At 31.2% G+C, this 18,391-nt stretch overlaps 1 protein-coding gene and 1 pseudogene across 1 annotated transcript in view; one reads left to right on the top strand and one right to left on the bottom strand.

Annotated features, from left to right (window-relative positions):
• LOC143066219 (uncharacterized) overlaps positions 1–18,391 on the bottom strand; it is a 53,094-nt gene that overhangs the window by 26,382 nt on the left and 8,321 nt on the right. Inside the window, exons 3-4 of the mRNA XM_076239217.1 lie at positions 9,791–10,102; positions 172–238 (exon numbers count right to left, since the gene is read on the bottom strand). Of these exons, the coding sequence (XP_076095332.1) occupies positions 172–238; positions 9,791–10,102 (379 nt within the window). The remainder of the gene's footprint in view (positions 1–171; positions 239–9,790; positions 10,103–18,391) is intronic.
• Positions 14,150–18,203, top strand: LOC143066334 (uncharacterized; annotated as a pseudogene).

The raw sequence follows: 18,391 nt of genomic DNA, 5'->3' as shown, positions 1-18,391 counted from the left end.
TTACAGGTACAGGTTCTATATTTTCGTCATTTCGATCAATCTTCTGTCATTTCATAGCTTAGAAATATCGCGAACTGGAATATTTTCAACTAAAAGTTAGAGCTGTTATATCCGAATTTTACGTTAATTCATCCAAATTAAAATTTAAAATAGGGAATCATAAATTCTTACTTTGATGGTTTATATTCAGGGCAAACAAACTGGCCAGTCCATTCATGAGTGCCAACGCAGTCATAATCTGAAATAAAACAAAACCGGAAATTTAACACGAGTATTTTTCACAATGGATGTCACATTAAACAGTAAAATAACAAACATAAGAACTCTGATGGAAATTCAAATCGAATAGTCTTTTATTAAATGGCAAAATCAAAAGCTCAAACACATCCAATGAATTGAAAACTATTTTGATTCATCTGATATAAAATTGAGGATGAAAATGGTGAATATATTGTCAAAGAGACTTCAACCCGACTAAACAGAATATAACTTCTGAAGACCACCAATGGGTCTTCAACTAAGCGAGAAAATCCCGCACCCGTAAGGGGATCCTCACCTGGCCCCTGAATTTGATTGTGTTCTAGTTCAGTGACAATGGCCGTCACACTTAACTCTTAAACATATAATTGAACTATAATTAAAAAAAACATACAAGACTAAAAGCAAGTGATTCCAAGTGCAAAAATGCGGCGGGGTTTAACATGTTTTATGAGATCTCAACTCTCCCCCTATACCTCTAGTAATAGAAAAATAAAGAAACACAAAGCAATACCCACAGTAAAACTCAGTTCGATGACGGAATAGGTAACAAATGAAACTAAGCGACATGAAAATGATATTCTAAATTGTCAGATAAGTGTTCAATTTTGACCACTAGTTTCTTCAAATAAAAAAACAAAACAAAAAGAATGTATTTTTCGTATTATGTTGTTCATACATCATTAAAGCATTTCTCATATGTTTATCATTCAGTTATTTAACTCAATTTCATCAATTGGGTATAATCAACCTGTGCAGTTAAAATAAACACGTTGAATACAAGTGCAATGCAAAAATCCTATTTTACAGAAATAACTTAAAAGAATTGATAAAAATTTACAACACAACGAATAAAAATAAATTCTAAATATCATCTGGTCTCTGATGAAAAAGATTATTACTACTTATAATGAATTTATAAAAGTTCCAGTGAGAATATCTACAAAATTAAGCTTTGTTATCAAAAACAGGCTAAAATGAGTTTCATCAAATGAATTTGGAATCCGTTTTTTTTTCGACTTTTGTTTGAATAAGAAACTGTTGTATATAACACTTTGTAGAAGAGGGACGAAAGATACCAGAGGGACAGTCAAACTCATTATTGTAGAAGTGTCCTGAATAAAGTCGAACTGTTATTAGTGTCAACCGATTTTAAGAGACAATCAGTTGTAAATATAACGGAATTTGATGCGACTATCGTACAAAGTGAGAGGGTTATCGCTATTAAACCAGGTTTTATCGACCATTTTCTACCACCACCATTTTTTACATTTGAAAATGCCTGTACCAAGTAGGGAAAATGACAGTTGTTGCCATTCTTTTTTATGTGTTTTGGTATTTGATTTTGCCATGTGATTAGGGACTTTTTGTATGAGTGCCAATTAACCAACATTCCATTCAAGTCACAACTTTTAAAAAGTAAATCATTATAGGAAGAAATACAGCCGTCAACACGGTGGTTTGGCTCACACCGCACAGCAAGCAATGAAGGACCCCAAAATGAGAAGTATAAAACAATTCAGGAAACCCCACGGTTAAAATCTATAAAATATATTAAAAAAAAAGAAGATGTGATATGATTGCAAATGAGACAACTCTCCACAAGAGACCAAAATGACACACAAATTACCAACTATAGCGCACCGTACGATCTTCAACAATGAACAAAGCCCATACCGCATAGTCAGCTATAAAACGCCCCGAAATGACAATGTAAAACAATTCAAACGAGAAAACTAACGGCCTTATTTATGTACATAAAATGAACGAAAAATAGATATGTAACACATAAACAAACGACAACCACTGAACAACAGGTTCTTGACTTAGGACAGGTGTACACAAATGCAGTGAGATGAAACATTTTAGATGGTGCCCAATCCTCTTTCTAATCCATTATCAGTTGTGCAACAGTTCAAAAACAGAACAAAACTATAAACAAACAAACAAGACATACGATCAACAGCAAATATAACAAATATTTGACACTGAGTTTAAGGCTTCTGACTTGGGACAGTCATATATAGAATGTCGCGTGGTTAAACGTTTAAACAGGCGCAAATCTTCACCCTAACCTGAAACAGTAGTAAAACATTGAAAACATTTAAAAAAAAAATATCAATTGAAATGGCTGAACTCGATCAAAAGGAAATATTAACAAAAAATAATTGAACATATATACTGAACGAATAGATTTCATCTATGACAACAATTAAATTCAAATGTATTAATTTTGTTGTTAGAAGTACGTAAATATTTTAACGAAATATTTTTGTAGTTCAAAGTACGAGAACAGAAGTGATTTATTTTGGTAATACTAAACAATTATCTAATATAGTGCATATAAATAAATAGAGAGACGAAATAACACAAAACAAACCAACAAAAAGTGAATAACAAAAATGCACTACAAAATATGCCAACAAGTCAATTTAACTTCTAATTAAAAATTGAAAATAAGAAGCCTGATTCTTCAATAAATTTCTTCAAAGTTAAGGTAGCACAATACAAAGATTTTTCATCCCTAATCAGACACCTTTAAACTGATGTAATTCCACTCATCTTTCTTTAAATTTTATAAATGAGGTACCAAAAGAAAGAAGAAGGATTAAGCTTTCAAACTGTGATCACTTCAATTAGTTGCCATATTGTGATGTCCATACTTGAATGAATTTAGCTTCTTTTTTATTCATAGCATCCACATATATTTTATAGATTCTTGCACAACACAGTTTGACCTCCAAAACTGTGTCTCAGATTTTTCCTATTGTATTTCATCCTCTCATAAATCTTCAATGAAGTTTGCAACATCAATTCATAAGAGACCACTAAATTCAATTGGGTATGACATTTGTTCTATTGATGTTTTTAGAAATCTGAGACACAGTTTGGGAGGTCAAGATGTGTTGTACTAGAATCTATAAAATATTTTGGGATGCTATGAAGAACAAAGACGCTAAATTTATGCAAGTGTGGACATCACAATATAGTAACTAATTACATAATAATTAGTTATGTAATAATTATGTCATAATGAAATTATCACAATTTGAAAGATTAATCTTTCTTCTTTCTTTTGGTACTTCATTTATAAAATATAAAGAAGAATGAAATGAATTACATCAGTTTAAATTTGTCTGATTGGGAGTGAAAAAATCTTTGTATTGTGCTACCTTAAGTCCATAATAAAATGTAAGTTCATACATAACAGGTTCTCGAATTGTTCAATCGTTGAATTTCATTTTTGGTTTTTTTTCCCTGAATTTTCCGTTGTAGATGATAATCAAAATTTTTAAATCTACCTTTAGTTGATAAAAAAAATACTGATGTTAATGTAATACACAACGATATGTGTTCACTAATTAGTCCTCTCTACCTTTAAAATGCGATTTGGTCAAGTCAAGCCCATGTTGCTTATAAACTACAGTTATTTTTCATAACTTATACTTTAGGCCTCAACAAAGTAATGGCTTATTTTACGAAATATTTTTAAGTCATAACAATTTGCAGGAAGATAAAAAAAATATGACAGCTTCGATATATGGCTATCCAAAAGCTAGACGTTGTGTGGAATTATAACGAACAAGTGCGCTTAAAGATTCTTGATGCTAAGAATTTAACAAGTAACTGGAAAAAAACATTTACAAGGGTGACAGTGGTTTATTGTTGTTCAAGACTCTGAAATCAATTAGGAAAATACAAATCATTGTAACGAAAAAACATCAGAGGGAAAAGCATGAACCCAAACCATAATGGTTTGATTGACAATAAGAACATTTCTGCTGGAGTGTTAGTCACGTTTTGATGTACAACAATATTTTCTTAAGTGTAAACTCACTAGTACTGCTAATATTCATCAATATCCGACATTGAAGGTAAATGATTTGGTATTTTTTACAGAATGCAGGTTAACTTATATCCGTCTGTTATTGTATCAATCTGATTTTTTTAGAAAATTAAAAACGAAAGTTACTTCAGCAAATGTAAATACGCGCTTATAAAAACAAATGTAGGATTTGAAGTACCGTATCTAGGCAAAGAATTCTGTAGTCTGCTAATACATATTTAATATCAGAAAGTTATATAAGAAATTTTTTTAAACCTTTTTAAATCAAGTGAGAGTTTGTTGACGAATAATACCAAAGAGCTTTCATTTTAGCAAATAAACAGCAGGGAGTGGTGGTCTTATCTGCTTATGTCTGACAGCATGCTTATTAAAACGTACATGGGATTAATCCGGCGATGTCACATCGATTTTTAAGCTCTCTTCCGTTCATCTCCTTTTAAGAATTTAAATCTTTCGACAATTCTGTCACCGTCAATTCCCTTGTTGACCCCAAACTTATATCGATATGTGTCATTATTCCATGCGATTTTGACCAGCTATTCGGCGGAGAACACCTGGTTTCAATTCACAGCTTGTGTGTCTATCAAACTGTTAATTAAAGTCTATTGCCCCAGCCTCCGGTCGTAAATAATCGGGTTTTTTTTCGCATTCGTGTGAAAATACTTTTTGAGTGTTTCCACTGTTTTAGCTTTTTAAATAAGTGTACTTCTAAAATATAATCTATGATGGAATATAAGAGAAAAAAAATATTGAGTACAATATGAAATAAGAATGTTAAATTTATGGTACAAACTACATGTTTTGAACATGCAAAATAAAGAATTTTACTAATTATTTTAGATAATCATAACTTTTACTAATGCACTTGCACATTATGATAAATGTGTAATTTCCTAAAATTTTAAACAAAAGGGCTGACAGAATTGTAAAACCCTTAAAGATAGTGAAGTTGTTTTACATCATCCTCATCTGTTATTTTTTACAAAATATCTGAAACTATTGATTATTTGTGGACTATTTATTGATTTGATTTTTGATTTTAAAAATATTTTATTCATTAAGATATGAAATGGATTGAGCAACAGGCACATCCTATAAAAGCTCTCTCCATATTACATGTACAAGGTATAATTCAATTACAACAACTGTATTTAAAATAATGCAATATAGTGGAACATGCATGCTACTTGTGAGCACACACGAGCAAATATATGTTAACAGTGTTACTTACTAAATGCAAAGTATATTTAAATATATATGCAATTAAACATCAGTTATTTAAAGTACCTTGAAACATGCAAATATCCTTTATAAGTCATTAGAAATATATTTATTGCTTGAAAGAGACACTAAGCTTAGTGATATAAATGAATTAATGTTTGAGTGTAGAAAACAATAAAAAATAAAACTAGATGAAACAAAAATTAAGTAAGTTTCAAACAAAACGTTGAGTGTCACTGATATATTTCTGTACGGATTTAAAAAAATAGCAATATTCATATCATATGAAAATAATCTGTTTCAAAAAGTAGTAATTCAATATTTATGTCAACATTATCAACACTGGAGTAAATGGAATCAAGAAGGATCTGTCTTACATCATTATACTAAGGACTATTTATTGATCTTGCAGGGGGGATCTGCAATTGATTAAAAGATCTGCCAGGATACCTTTGCACGGTTTCATGCAGAACTATCATATTTCAGGATCTAAAGTTGATATCCTGATACCAAAAAATAGACAAAGAAAAGAAGAAAAGTTAACATACATGTTCCTTTATCATTCAAATTTAAACATGGTAGAACACCTTGCTGACCAAGACAGGAAAATAATTTATAGCAAGTTCTAGAACAATTTTGAAGAGCTCTTGAACTAGTATCAGAAAGGTCTTGAATTAATTCAAAATAATATTTAAATTAGTTCAAAAAAGTTCTTGAATTATTTCAAAATAGTTCTTGAATTAGTTCGAAATAATTCTTGAAATTTAAATTAAAAACAGTTCTCCAATTAGTTCTAAGCCCTTTAATGTTCACGAACAGTTTACGAACTTTTTCAAGAACTATGTCCTAGAACAGTTCTTAAACATTCTCAGAGCAGTTCTTGGATTCCTCGCATGGGTGGTAATGACCCGGTATATTTTACAATCATTTATCTCTAAACTTTGTAAAGAGAGTTTTTTTTTCTAATATTTTCAGACTATATGTATTTTAGGATGCAATTTCAAGAAGTAAAAAAACATGGACGAAAGAAAGTAGCCATTTAAAACCATATCTAAAAAAAAATCCTAAACAAAATATCAGTTTTAAAAATTGTTGAATGTCTTGTATATATACTAAAATCTGTTTGTTAGGTCTTCCCACTATTTTGTGGAAAGGCCTATTGTTATTGTTCTGATTAATTAATTTTTTTCTTCTTTCAAAACTTGTTTTGTGGTTTGTCAGGATGTTGCTCTGATTTTTTGCATATATAATATCGAGCAGTTATTGCGCTTTTGAGACTGACCATGTTTAGTCAAAGACTTTTTATTGTAAGAGTGGCTATACCTTTTGGACCTTTTGGATAATAGCTCTTCATCTTTTATATAAGCTTTGGATTTCAAATATTTTGGCCACGAGCATCACTGAAGAGGCATGTATTGTCGAAATGCGCATCTGGTGCAGGAAAATTGGTACCGTTAATGTTATTAACTCCCCAAACATTGTTTTCTTTGTGGTGATATCTCCTCTGTAACCGTGAAAGAAAGCGACACATTTATTTTACTAAATTGCTCGTTATATCCTCAGGATGATTTGTTAAATTGTAACCGAATCAATTTGTAGATTCCACATGACATTTATTTCCATTTTTCAATTTGACATAAGTGATATGTTAATGTAGCCCATGAATGGAAAGTAAAACAGACCTAATGAATGTGTATTAGAGGTCCTGGATTCATAAAATAAAATTTGAGTTCAAGGTCAAAGGTCAAGGTCATATTCTAAATTTCGATTTTTCATTGTTCAGATCTCTCCTCCGTAGCAATAAAAAGCGACAAATGTATTGTATTAAGTTGCTCGTTATGTCCTAAAGATGATTTGATTTTTGGTGTTTTAACGCCACTTTTAAGCACCGCATATAGGCTATTTCGTGGCGGCTAGTTTTTATTGGTGGAGGAAGCCGGAGTGCCCGGTGAAAACCACTGACCTTCGATAGGAAAACTGGCAGTCCTAGTCAATTAAGATTGGAGTCGAGTGCACCCGCTCGAGCGGGGTTCGAACTCACAACCTCAGTGTTGACCGGCAAAAGATTACAGTAGTAACTACTTAGACCACTCGGCCACCGAGGCCCCTCCTAAAGATGATTTGTCATATTTAACCTAATCCATTCGTACACTATATGACAGTTGTTTCCCCTTTTAAATTTGACTTAAGTGATATGTCAATGTATCACATGAACGGTAAGACCTAAGGTATGTGCAATTTAGATTCTGAGTTCATAAAAATAAATGTGAGGTCAATGTCATACAAATTGCATTGTTTTAAATAAGAAAAGGGATCATGCAGAATTTCTCAAAAATCGTTTTATCTTCAGATTTACAATGAAATTAACTCAAATATATAATTTTATTAATATTAATGAATATTAAGAAGTCTTTGACCGTTACTATGATGACTCATCATAAATTCACAGTTTACAATATGCATAATTTACTAAAAAGCCCTGTATGCAATGTAAATACATAATATATGCTCATTTGTAATTTAAATTGTTAAACAGTGCCTATTTTTACTCATCATTTAAACTCAAATGTTTTTGTATTGTCATAAACCTTAACTCACACTGTAACACTCAAAGGTGGTTTATTGGGACCTTGGCATGAAAAAATACAAGTTAGAGATACAAAATACCTCAATAAAGCTAACAATATTGTGTTCTATTCTATAAGAAAATGTACTACATATTCCAAATTCAGACACACAACAGAATACTTTTCAAATTGGAGACCCCAGTGACAAAAAACAGAGAAAAATGCCAAACCGATAATTTAGCCTGTAAAGGCTATACTTTTATTATTATAACGGTCTTTTGTTAACAAGACAATACCTGAGCCTTGAATGTATGCACAAAAACAAATTCAGTGATCAGTTCTATGAAACGTTAAGTAAATTCATATATCAGAAATTTCATACATACAATTTTTACAAACATGGCTTTATAGTCAAGTAACTACAAAATCATATTAGATATATAGTGAAGACAATATTATTGTGAGAAGAATTCTTCATTGGCCATTTGAGACAAAAATTGTAAACTTTTAAAGATAGATGATTAACTACAAGACTTTACATTTCATAGTAATTTGAAATTATTTCAATTTGTTATCAGAAGAGTTACAAACAGATTCTTGGCATTTCATGTCAGTAAACATGATCATTAATGTAAGTCTTGTTTTCAAATTCTTTCTGAGGAGGAGGCAAAGAATGTACTGTAAAGGAAAAGTGGGACCAAATGCAGTGCTTTCTTAAAAATTAAAATAACTTATCAAATATGAAATAATAAAAATGTATGTTTGCATCTTTGTTAAATTTATTATCAATTACAACTTTTTAATTTATGGTCACATTAACCTATCATACCAAAATATAACTGGTGTTTGATAAATGTAAACGTACATTAAACAACAACCCACCAAGAGTAACATATTAAATAAATTCTTGTAATTGATACTTTGGCTGAGAACTGAAATTATATGTTATGATGGTATGATACTAAACCCCTCACGGGGAAGATTGTGCCTGCTATTCATATGATGAAGACATAATTTTTATATCAGTTTAATTTAAGTCTGGGGCTGGCATGTCAGTTAACTGCTAGTAGTCTGATGTTATTTATGTATTATTGTCATTTTGTTTATTTTCTTTGGTTACATCTTCTGACATCAGACTCGGACTTCTCTTGAACTGAATTTTAATGTGCTTATTGTTATGCGTTTACTTTTCTGCATTGGCTAGAGGTATAAGGGGAGGGTTGAGATCTCATAAACATGTTTAACCCCGCCACATTTTTGCGCCTGTCCCAAGTCAAGAGCCTCTGGCCTTTGTTAATCTTGTATTATTTCAACTTTTAGTTTCTTGTGTACAATTTGGAGTTGAGTATGGCGTTCATTATCACTGAACTAGTATATATTTGTTTAGGGGCCAGCTGAAGGACGCCTCCGGGTGCGAGAATTTCTCGTTGCATTGAAAACCTGTCGGTGACCTTCTGCTGTTGTCTGCTCTATGGTCGGATTGTTGTCTCTTTGGCACATTCCCCATTTCCATTCTCAATTTTATAGTCGATATTTTGTTGTTTTAACTTTATCACATTTTTATTTAGACGTTATAGCTATATTTTTATATCTATTTTTTTAATTATTTTTTTTAATTTTTTATTTAATGTCAATGTCAAATATTATGGCAATGGCAAACTTTTGACTTTATGGTTAAAAAGTAGTCCGATGCACTTACCACTACACCACGGCTCTCTCGTCAGAAAAAACCTTTATACTTGTTTCGATTGGTTATGAATATTTAACATGACTTTTTATATTTTATAAAAAAAGTAAAGATTACAAAAAGAGTAAAAGTTCAAAAAGTATTTTTCAGCTAATTCAAAAAATTTGAAACCAAAATGTCATGATTATGATTGCATGTAGAACAATATACCTGGTGTAAGAACTTCGTCTACATCACATTTTTTCCTGTAACATGAACAGTCTTCTTCCTCAGGATCACAGTAACATCTATGCCTTGTACTATTGAGAAATGTGTAGTAATGAGTATAGTCACAGCGACATTTTCTATCACTTGTTATATTTCCATTGTCATAAGGTACCTGACCCTCTCCATTACATATTGACTTGAGATACTGACAACCACTGCTGCCGTTTGTCCACCATATATGTGGTTGGTATTTGTTGCTTTTACAGGGTCTTCCATCAAAATATTGTAAATTTCCACTTATAACAAAAATATACCCTAAAAAAAAGCATAAAACATACATTATTTCCTTTGAATAATTTTGTTTATTTTATTTCTCGTATTATTCTAAACAATATTTACACATTTTCAGTAATGTATACGAAACTTAAGGGGCAACAGAACACATAAGAAATGATAACTCTTACCAATAGCCTTTTTCATTGAAGCGTTTTAAAATCACATGTAATATGCAAGAACTTAGAAGATCCTGATCAGGATGTATGCATCGTTGCTTAACAGCAGATATACACCTATTTGTATTCATTTAATCTTTTGATCTTTTATACATTTCCATGATTGAATCTTCAAAGAGACAAAATAGAAAAAATTACAAAAGAAAACAAGGAGGTCAATAATACAGAGTCGCAAATGAAGGGAAACATAACGGATCATAAAACTTTTTTCGTCTTTTGAACTAGGCCTTAAATGTTTTTTTATGCAATTGAACTTTTACGACTGCTTATATTCATATAAAAAGTCAGAAGATACCAAGGGAATATTCAACCACTAGTGCATCATTTACAAGTAGAAGAACAAAGACAACAACAAAATATTACACATTACAGAAACTAACCATTTAGTTGTACAGGCTCTCTCGTCAGAAAAATCCTTTATAGTTTTATACAATAAGAAAAAACTGTATCATTCAACTCTATGTTTTCAACCTTTATTCAGTCAGCTGTAGAAAACAAAAGGTGTCTTCTATACTTACGTCCCCAAATTTTGGGGAAAGTGAAGTCTAAATAGAGAACCATGGTTGAAACTGAAACTACACATTTATGATAACAATAGACAACAACAAAATATTACACATTACAGAAACTAACCATTTAGTTGTACAGGCTCTCTCGTCAGAAAAAACCTTTATAGTTTTATACAATAAGAAAAAACTGTATCATTAAACTCTATGTTTTCAACCTTTATTCAGTCAGGTGTAGAAAACAAAAGGTGTCTTCTATACTTACGTCCCCAAATTTTGGGGAAAGTGAAGTCTAAATAGAGAACCATGGTTGAAACTGAAACTACACATTTATGATAACAATAGAACATGTTTTTTTGCTTTATCAAATTTTAATTTCGAAGAAATAGTGGACTTTGCTTTCTTTTGTTGTGCTTTTGTGTATCTTTCTTAATAAGGGAACGAAATTTTGAAGTAAAATATTCTTCTCTCAATTCAAGATTAGGACTCTATAGAGTATAAGAGGGCAAAAATATGTGACACATGTAAATGCAGTTTTATATTTGAGGAATAAGAGGTGAAATGTGTCAAGATTCAAAAATTTTGATAGCTGATTTACTTAAACTGAAAAACAGTTGTATCTGAGGGTCCTAACATTTTCAGGAATACTATCAAATTCTATGTTGAATGAACTTAATCATACACGAAGATCAGCTCTATTTTATCATCAAATTGACAATGACAATAGAACATGCTATCTTTAACTAAAATTACGCTTGCGTATAAAATAGAAATAAGAATTTGACTCTTCAGGGTTTGCGCATGCCCAAAAATGTAAAAAATTCACACATTAACATTTGAAATATTTACTATTCATTCGTGCTTTTGGATTTTTAATGATATTATGAATTGGTTTTTAAGGCTATGAAACAAATGCGTTCATAAATTTTGAGCATGGGCAATCTATTTATAGACATACAGAAGGATTTGCACCAGATAACAATGATGTAAATCGTAGTTAATCTAACAGACGAGGATTTGAATTTTGTAAACATATCTTGGTCGTCATTTAATTCCTCTAAAAATCTATGACCTTCTATTCAAGTAAGTGCAACTACTATGATGCCACTGTTTGAAATAGTTATCCAAGGTACCAGGATTATAAACACGTCCATTCAGTTGAATTGATCAAGCATTTGATGGATAATGTGAAAAAGTGGTTAATTTTCAAAATCCAAGCAACGTGCAATTATAGCTGTAGATCATCCACTTTTGGTATTGGCTAAGCAAATTAATTGGGAATGGCCAGATTTGTACGGAGAAGATATGTTTATTGTTATGTTTGGTGGATAGTTCATTCAGATGGCTTGTTTTAGAAAAAAACGTCATATGATTTTCTTGTATATTCAAATGTACCTAGGACTAGACATGCGCGAATCATTAATGTCTAAACGCAGAAAATATAGCTCATGACTCTGTCTCGTTAGATTATTTGATAGACTGGTGTAAGGAAAGAAAGTCATCTCGCCCATAGTTTAATTTTTGACGTTCAATTATGAATTTCTTGTGCTGTCGGTCGTACACGCATTTAATGAGTGAGATATCGTACCTCAAAATCAGTACATATCAAGCATGATATCGTATTTTTTTGGTTCAGATCGTATTAATTATGCTCGAGGGTCTCTGATCCATCTCCGAGATATGGCTTCCCTTCACGAACATCACTCACAAGATGGCAATGGAATCTGCAAATGGTAAATGCACAGTACGTAAGACCAGCAATTTGTAGTCTTATATCACAATTGATCGGGCACAAAAACAGAATAATGCAACTGTGAAGGGCGATATTGGTGCCACCGAAGATCCTTTTGAGACGATAGATGGAAGGAAATCAGTAGACTGGTAGATGTTTTGAAAGATCTAGTGGTTTGAGTCATTTAAAAACAGATGAACGACATCATTAAGACTCTACGAAACACAAAAGGATTTCTGTGAAAAGTATCAAAGGCTTATTAAGTGATGAACGAGTTTGGAAATCCATTTTTTTCTTTTTCTAGAACAGTCGTCAGATTTGTTGAATCTTTAAAGAAAATTGTTGACTCGGAGGCAGGTGAGATATGTTTATAAACTCAAAGATATTGGGTCCGAACAATACTGAGATCTTTTGAAGCAAATGCAAAACGACGGAGAATCTGCTTTTTATAGCCAGATAAAAAAGAACTATTTCCTATTATAGCCGTATAATGAAACTGTAAATGTCTTTGTCAAAACACGAAGCTAAAGACCATGAAAAGTGATTGCAATCTCTTTTCTAGACTTTTCATTTATTGTCGAAGTAGACAGTTTGACAGAGAAGATTTCTTTATCCACGAAAACCAAATTACTCCTCTGTTTTGTCTAAGGATGTCACTTTAAACAGTGTTAATAGATCTCTTCAAATTGATAAACTTGCAACATCAACTAATTCAAATTCTGACGCTAAATAAATGCGTTGGTGGGCCAGAAATAGTTTATTCCAGGCCACCACGTGCAAACATATGTGATGATAATGCAAATGATGTCATATTGCCTTACATAAAATCTTGTACCGATAAGTATTAAGAGTATACATTGTATTTGATGTTTGCTAAATTATTAATTTAAAGGCTGGACCGAGATAAGGCAGTGTGCTGGTGCTAGACGGAAATTTTTTGGATCTGGTATTACGCTAAGGGTTTCGAGTAGTCTATATGCAGATGCTCGCTTTGATTTTGTATGAAGACAACGGTTTTGTCGCCATTTTGGAACCGGAAGTAAATTTTTCGTCATTTATGTATTGTTTCATCGTACCTTAGAAACTGCAAGCTTAGTTTATCTGCCAATATATATATTTCTAATGACTTATACAGATACTTACATGTTTCAAAGTAATTGAATAAATGATGATTAGTTGCCTATATACTTAAATATACTTTGAATTTAGCAATTAACACTGTAAACATATTATTTCGTTGTGTATGCTCATAAGCAACATGCATGTTCCCCTATACTCTATTATTTAAAATACAGTTTAATATTTTATGTATACCTTGTACATGTAATATGGAGAGAGCTTATATGTGACGACATGGGCCCAGATTCGGTAAAACGTAATTTTGGCTATGACGTTGCAAAGTTAACGTCGACGAGCACCTGCGAATTAATTTATTGCTGACTAAAAACAATGTAGCTTTACTTATTATATCGTGATAGATGCTTACCACCTGTGCGATTATCGTTATAATATTATCTACTTAAATTAAAACCGCAATATCAATTTTTAACCTGATTCCGTATTTTAGCATTATCCCAAATAATTACTTCCCTTTCCGAAATCGAAAGTGGAAGTGAAATGTCATCGTCATGAGTCAAGATAGATTTGTATCGTTTTGCTCAAGTATTCCATCGGAAATAACAGACAATCAAGACGATGAGTTTATTGAAGAGCTACATATTGTCAACGAATTGTATTTTGCCCAAATAGAAAGTTCCCAAAGTGAAAATCTAAGCGATGATGACGGAGTCAGTGTATGTTATGTTAAGTGTTAACTAGTTACATGTATCTTCAAGACCTATCTCTGCCTCGGGTCTTTCCTTCTTCTTCATAATTCAAACAACGTGTCTGCGAGTTAAGCAATTAACCAGTAAGATATATTGTCACATACTAATATGGAAGTAAAGAAAAAAGAACAAAAGAAAAAAGGAAAAAAAGGAATTCCATAAGGAAATAGCTAATAGATAATAATATATCATAAAACGCTTTCAAAGAAGAGGAAAACTCAATTAAACTGTCTTGCATATTGAACAACAGATCGTATACCTCTCTTTTCTCAAAGGATAATATATGCAACCAACCCAAATCAAAACACTTACAAATGTAACATACATGTAATAAGAACATAATGTCTCTATAACTATTTAAAATTCGGAAACTTACAACATTAAGATAACACGGGGGTATTAATTAAATTCCGTAGACCTTTAAAATAATTTGTGTCAAAATGTATTGTATAAAGGCAACAGTAGTATACCGCTGTTCAATGGTCATAAATCGATTTAACTGAAACAAATCCGGATAACAAACCAAATACTGATGGGAATACATCAATTATAAGAGTAACAACGGAACAACAGAAACACTGAACTTCTACAAAAACAAATGCCAACATACATACAAACGAGTTATTAAATAGTATGGATCACCGTTTTTTTTATTAAGATATAGGTTGTGCAAAATTACTTTGATTTTGTATACAATATACTTGGAAAACCTACTTTTGTTGATAAAAAGAAAACTACACCATATAAGTTTGATAAACTATGAAAATATATCTCTTTTAACATGCTTTCAGTTTAAAAAAAAAATAAACAAAATGGGGTCACCGGACTCGTTTTCTCGCTATATAATAAAATAATTAATATCACACAACACATTATATAATGAAAGTTACTTTATCTGAGTTTTCTCCTAATACTGACAAAGTCGAAAAAAAGGAATATTTTTTATGTTCTTAATAAGAATAAAAAGCATTTAATATCAATTACTTTATAAGATTTGGACCGATTGGTATCTTTTATTTTAAAATTTAAAATGGACGAAGACATCTAAGCTACCTAAAGACGATTTGCAGTTTTATATTTTGCTAAGCTTATAAAAGTTAATGATTTGACATTTTAAGGTTGATGATGATTTATGTCAATTTAGAGAAACTATAAATATATTGTATTGTTAATGTTGTAAAGTGATATTACATGTATGTTTTTGTATATAATCACACCATCAGCATGATCAGTATAATATATTCGTCCTTGGTAAATAGTTTGCAGATGTGTTGTATGAAATGACGCATTTAATAATATTTCAATCAGAATTTAGAACATTAGCATAGCTGACATATTTTCACATTTAACTTAAAATAGAAATCCCGTGTTCTGTTAAATTACATCTTTGTTAAATGAAACAGTTAGCCTAAATAACCTTCTCATATTCAGACTGGTAATGGGTAAAAATAAATCACACTTATTTGCAATTCATGCTCTGTAAATGCATTGTCCCTAACAAAAAAGAATGAACTATCTCAGTCTTTAAATTTAATGATTCAAGTATGTACACAAAGAGATGTGGTACGATTCAAGGTGAAACAACTATCAAAGTGGGTTTAGTCTCGCACTCTTCGCTCTCCTATGGCGGTCGTTAACATGCTTGGTGTACATTATCCAAGAAACATGGGTTTTTTTTATTAAAGCATAAGGTATTTGATTTATGATTTTTGAATTAATAATAAATATATTATGCTACGTTCCAAATGAAAACATTAAGGTAACTGTTTCAAATATGTTGGGTATTGTATTTTCAGAGTTATCTAGGATGACATGGATAAGCAGCGCATGCAGTGAATACAGCAGAACACCTTTTACATTTGATTAAAATTGTCTTCATAGTCACTGAGAAGGGAAGCATTTTTACATAGTTGTATATTTTTACTCAAGGTGTAAAGGAATATTTATTGTTAGATAAAGGCAACAGTAGTATACTACTGTTCAAAAATCATAAATCGATTGAGAGAAAACAAATTCGGATGACAATCTAAAACCGAGGGAAACACATCAACTATAAGAGAAAAAATAAAGGAACAACAGAAACACTGTAGTGCAACAAAAAAGTGCAAACGACAGGATATTCAAAGAAAAACATGGTGGGTTGAATCAGGATTAATGGTTAGCTAAATAAACTGCGTATATAGCAATATTAAAAAAACATCGCTAAAATGACAACGTTACATGACAGAAATACAGCACAAACAAACATGACAAACACAAGAACACACATTTCTGTGAAACGAACAAATGAGTAACATAAAAGTCGCTACTACATGTAACCACAAAATAATAGCAGTAAGGTCCCTTTTTGATATATACATTGTATCGTTGTTGTTTTCTTTTTGATGATTTGCGCATTCCGTTTAAAGATAAAGACGATTTTTGGTTTATTTTTGGTTTATTTTTGTTTTGTTTGGATTTTTTTATTTTGATTTGGAAGGGTAATACAATGCTGATACAGAGCATGAATTGAAAATACGTCTGATTCTGTTATACCATGACCATTCTTAATCTGAGAATTTTTTAACAAAGATGCACCTTCTATTAATAAAACACCGAATTCATATTTCAAATTAAATGTGAAAATATGTCCCCTGCTAACGTTCTAAATTGTGACCAAAACAATTATTAAGTTTGTCAATAAACACATGTAATTTACATTTATCAAGGTCGAATATATGATACTGATGTCGTGATTTTATACAAAAAACGTAACATCACTTTAGAGCATTAACAATACATTTATAGTTCTATTTAAATGAACAAAAAACATGAATCACCTCTAAACTCTTATCATATTAAATTTGAAATTGCATTGATGGGTAAGTTGCAATTATTATTCATTGTTTTTTTACATAATGATCCAAACAATTATTATATCAGATAGAAAATACACTTTATTCGAAGTATATTTATGTTCAAGGTATACAGAAAACACAAACCTGAAGTATTACCTGACTGAAAATTTTGCCCTATGACAGACACTTTAGCCGAACACCTTTTATCTCGTTTTTCTCCCAAAATAACTCAATCTGAATATTCATATGAATGAATGACAAATGCGACTATGCATTGTACCTATAGGACACAGAGGCATCATGATTAATGGTTGTGGAAAAAAGAGACAAAATGAGGTCTTCTCGTTTAATAGTATAGGTACATGTATGCATGTCAACATTTCTAGTATATCCATTGCAGGAAAAAAAGTCATGTCACACCCATTTTGTATTTATTGTCTCTTCTAAATACATTTAAATCAAACTACATGCACACTACATGTTGATTGTGTAATAGCAAAAATGTTGTTATATCTTGCAGATTGCAGAAAGTATGAACAAATCCAGCAGGAATGGTCATAATATTTCCCAGTTAGTTAATGATATGAAGAAACCGGTCATATTTTATTATTGGAAGAAATACCTTCAGCAGTATTTTAAAACACTTAAATATTTTAGCACTTATCACCACTTCATAGTTGATTCAACCAAACCAGGATATGTTGTTTTTAAAGAGTCATGTGACTCTTTACCTATAACCATCAATTTAATCACAAAGAACACTAGAATTTCAAATTTACTATGCCAAACACTTTAACATCATAAGGATTAGATGCAGCCAGACAGTGGTATTTGTATGAACAAATCAGGGAATATTGTTATAGCGAGGCTTATAAAGATGTCATTTGTCGAAAGCCAACAATTGGCAAAAGTGAGGTTGACTTGACCAGTGATGTGGATACCAATAAACACAAATGCCCATCAAGGAAGCAGAATCTACTTAATAAAAATACACACAAATAGATTGTTGTCTTCTTTTCTCATTTAATAACAATATCAAAATTATGAATATCGTCAACAATATAACGATAAGAGCTGTGGTATGATTGCCAACTACCCATCAAAGGTCAAATGTTGCGGATTTCAGCAAGTACAAATGCTGTGGATTTTTAAGCATTGTCAATTGTACAGTCCTCAACAATAACAGAACTC

Source organism: Mytilus galloprovincialis, chromosome 3, assembly GCF_965363235.1.
Source record: "Mytilus galloprovincialis chromosome 3, xbMytGall1.hap1.1, whole genome shotgun sequence".
NCBI lineage: Eukaryota > Metazoa > Mollusca > Bivalvia > Mytilida > Mytilidae > Mytilus > Mytilus galloprovincialis.
This window is presented reverse-complemented; position numbering and strand designations above follow the sequence as displayed.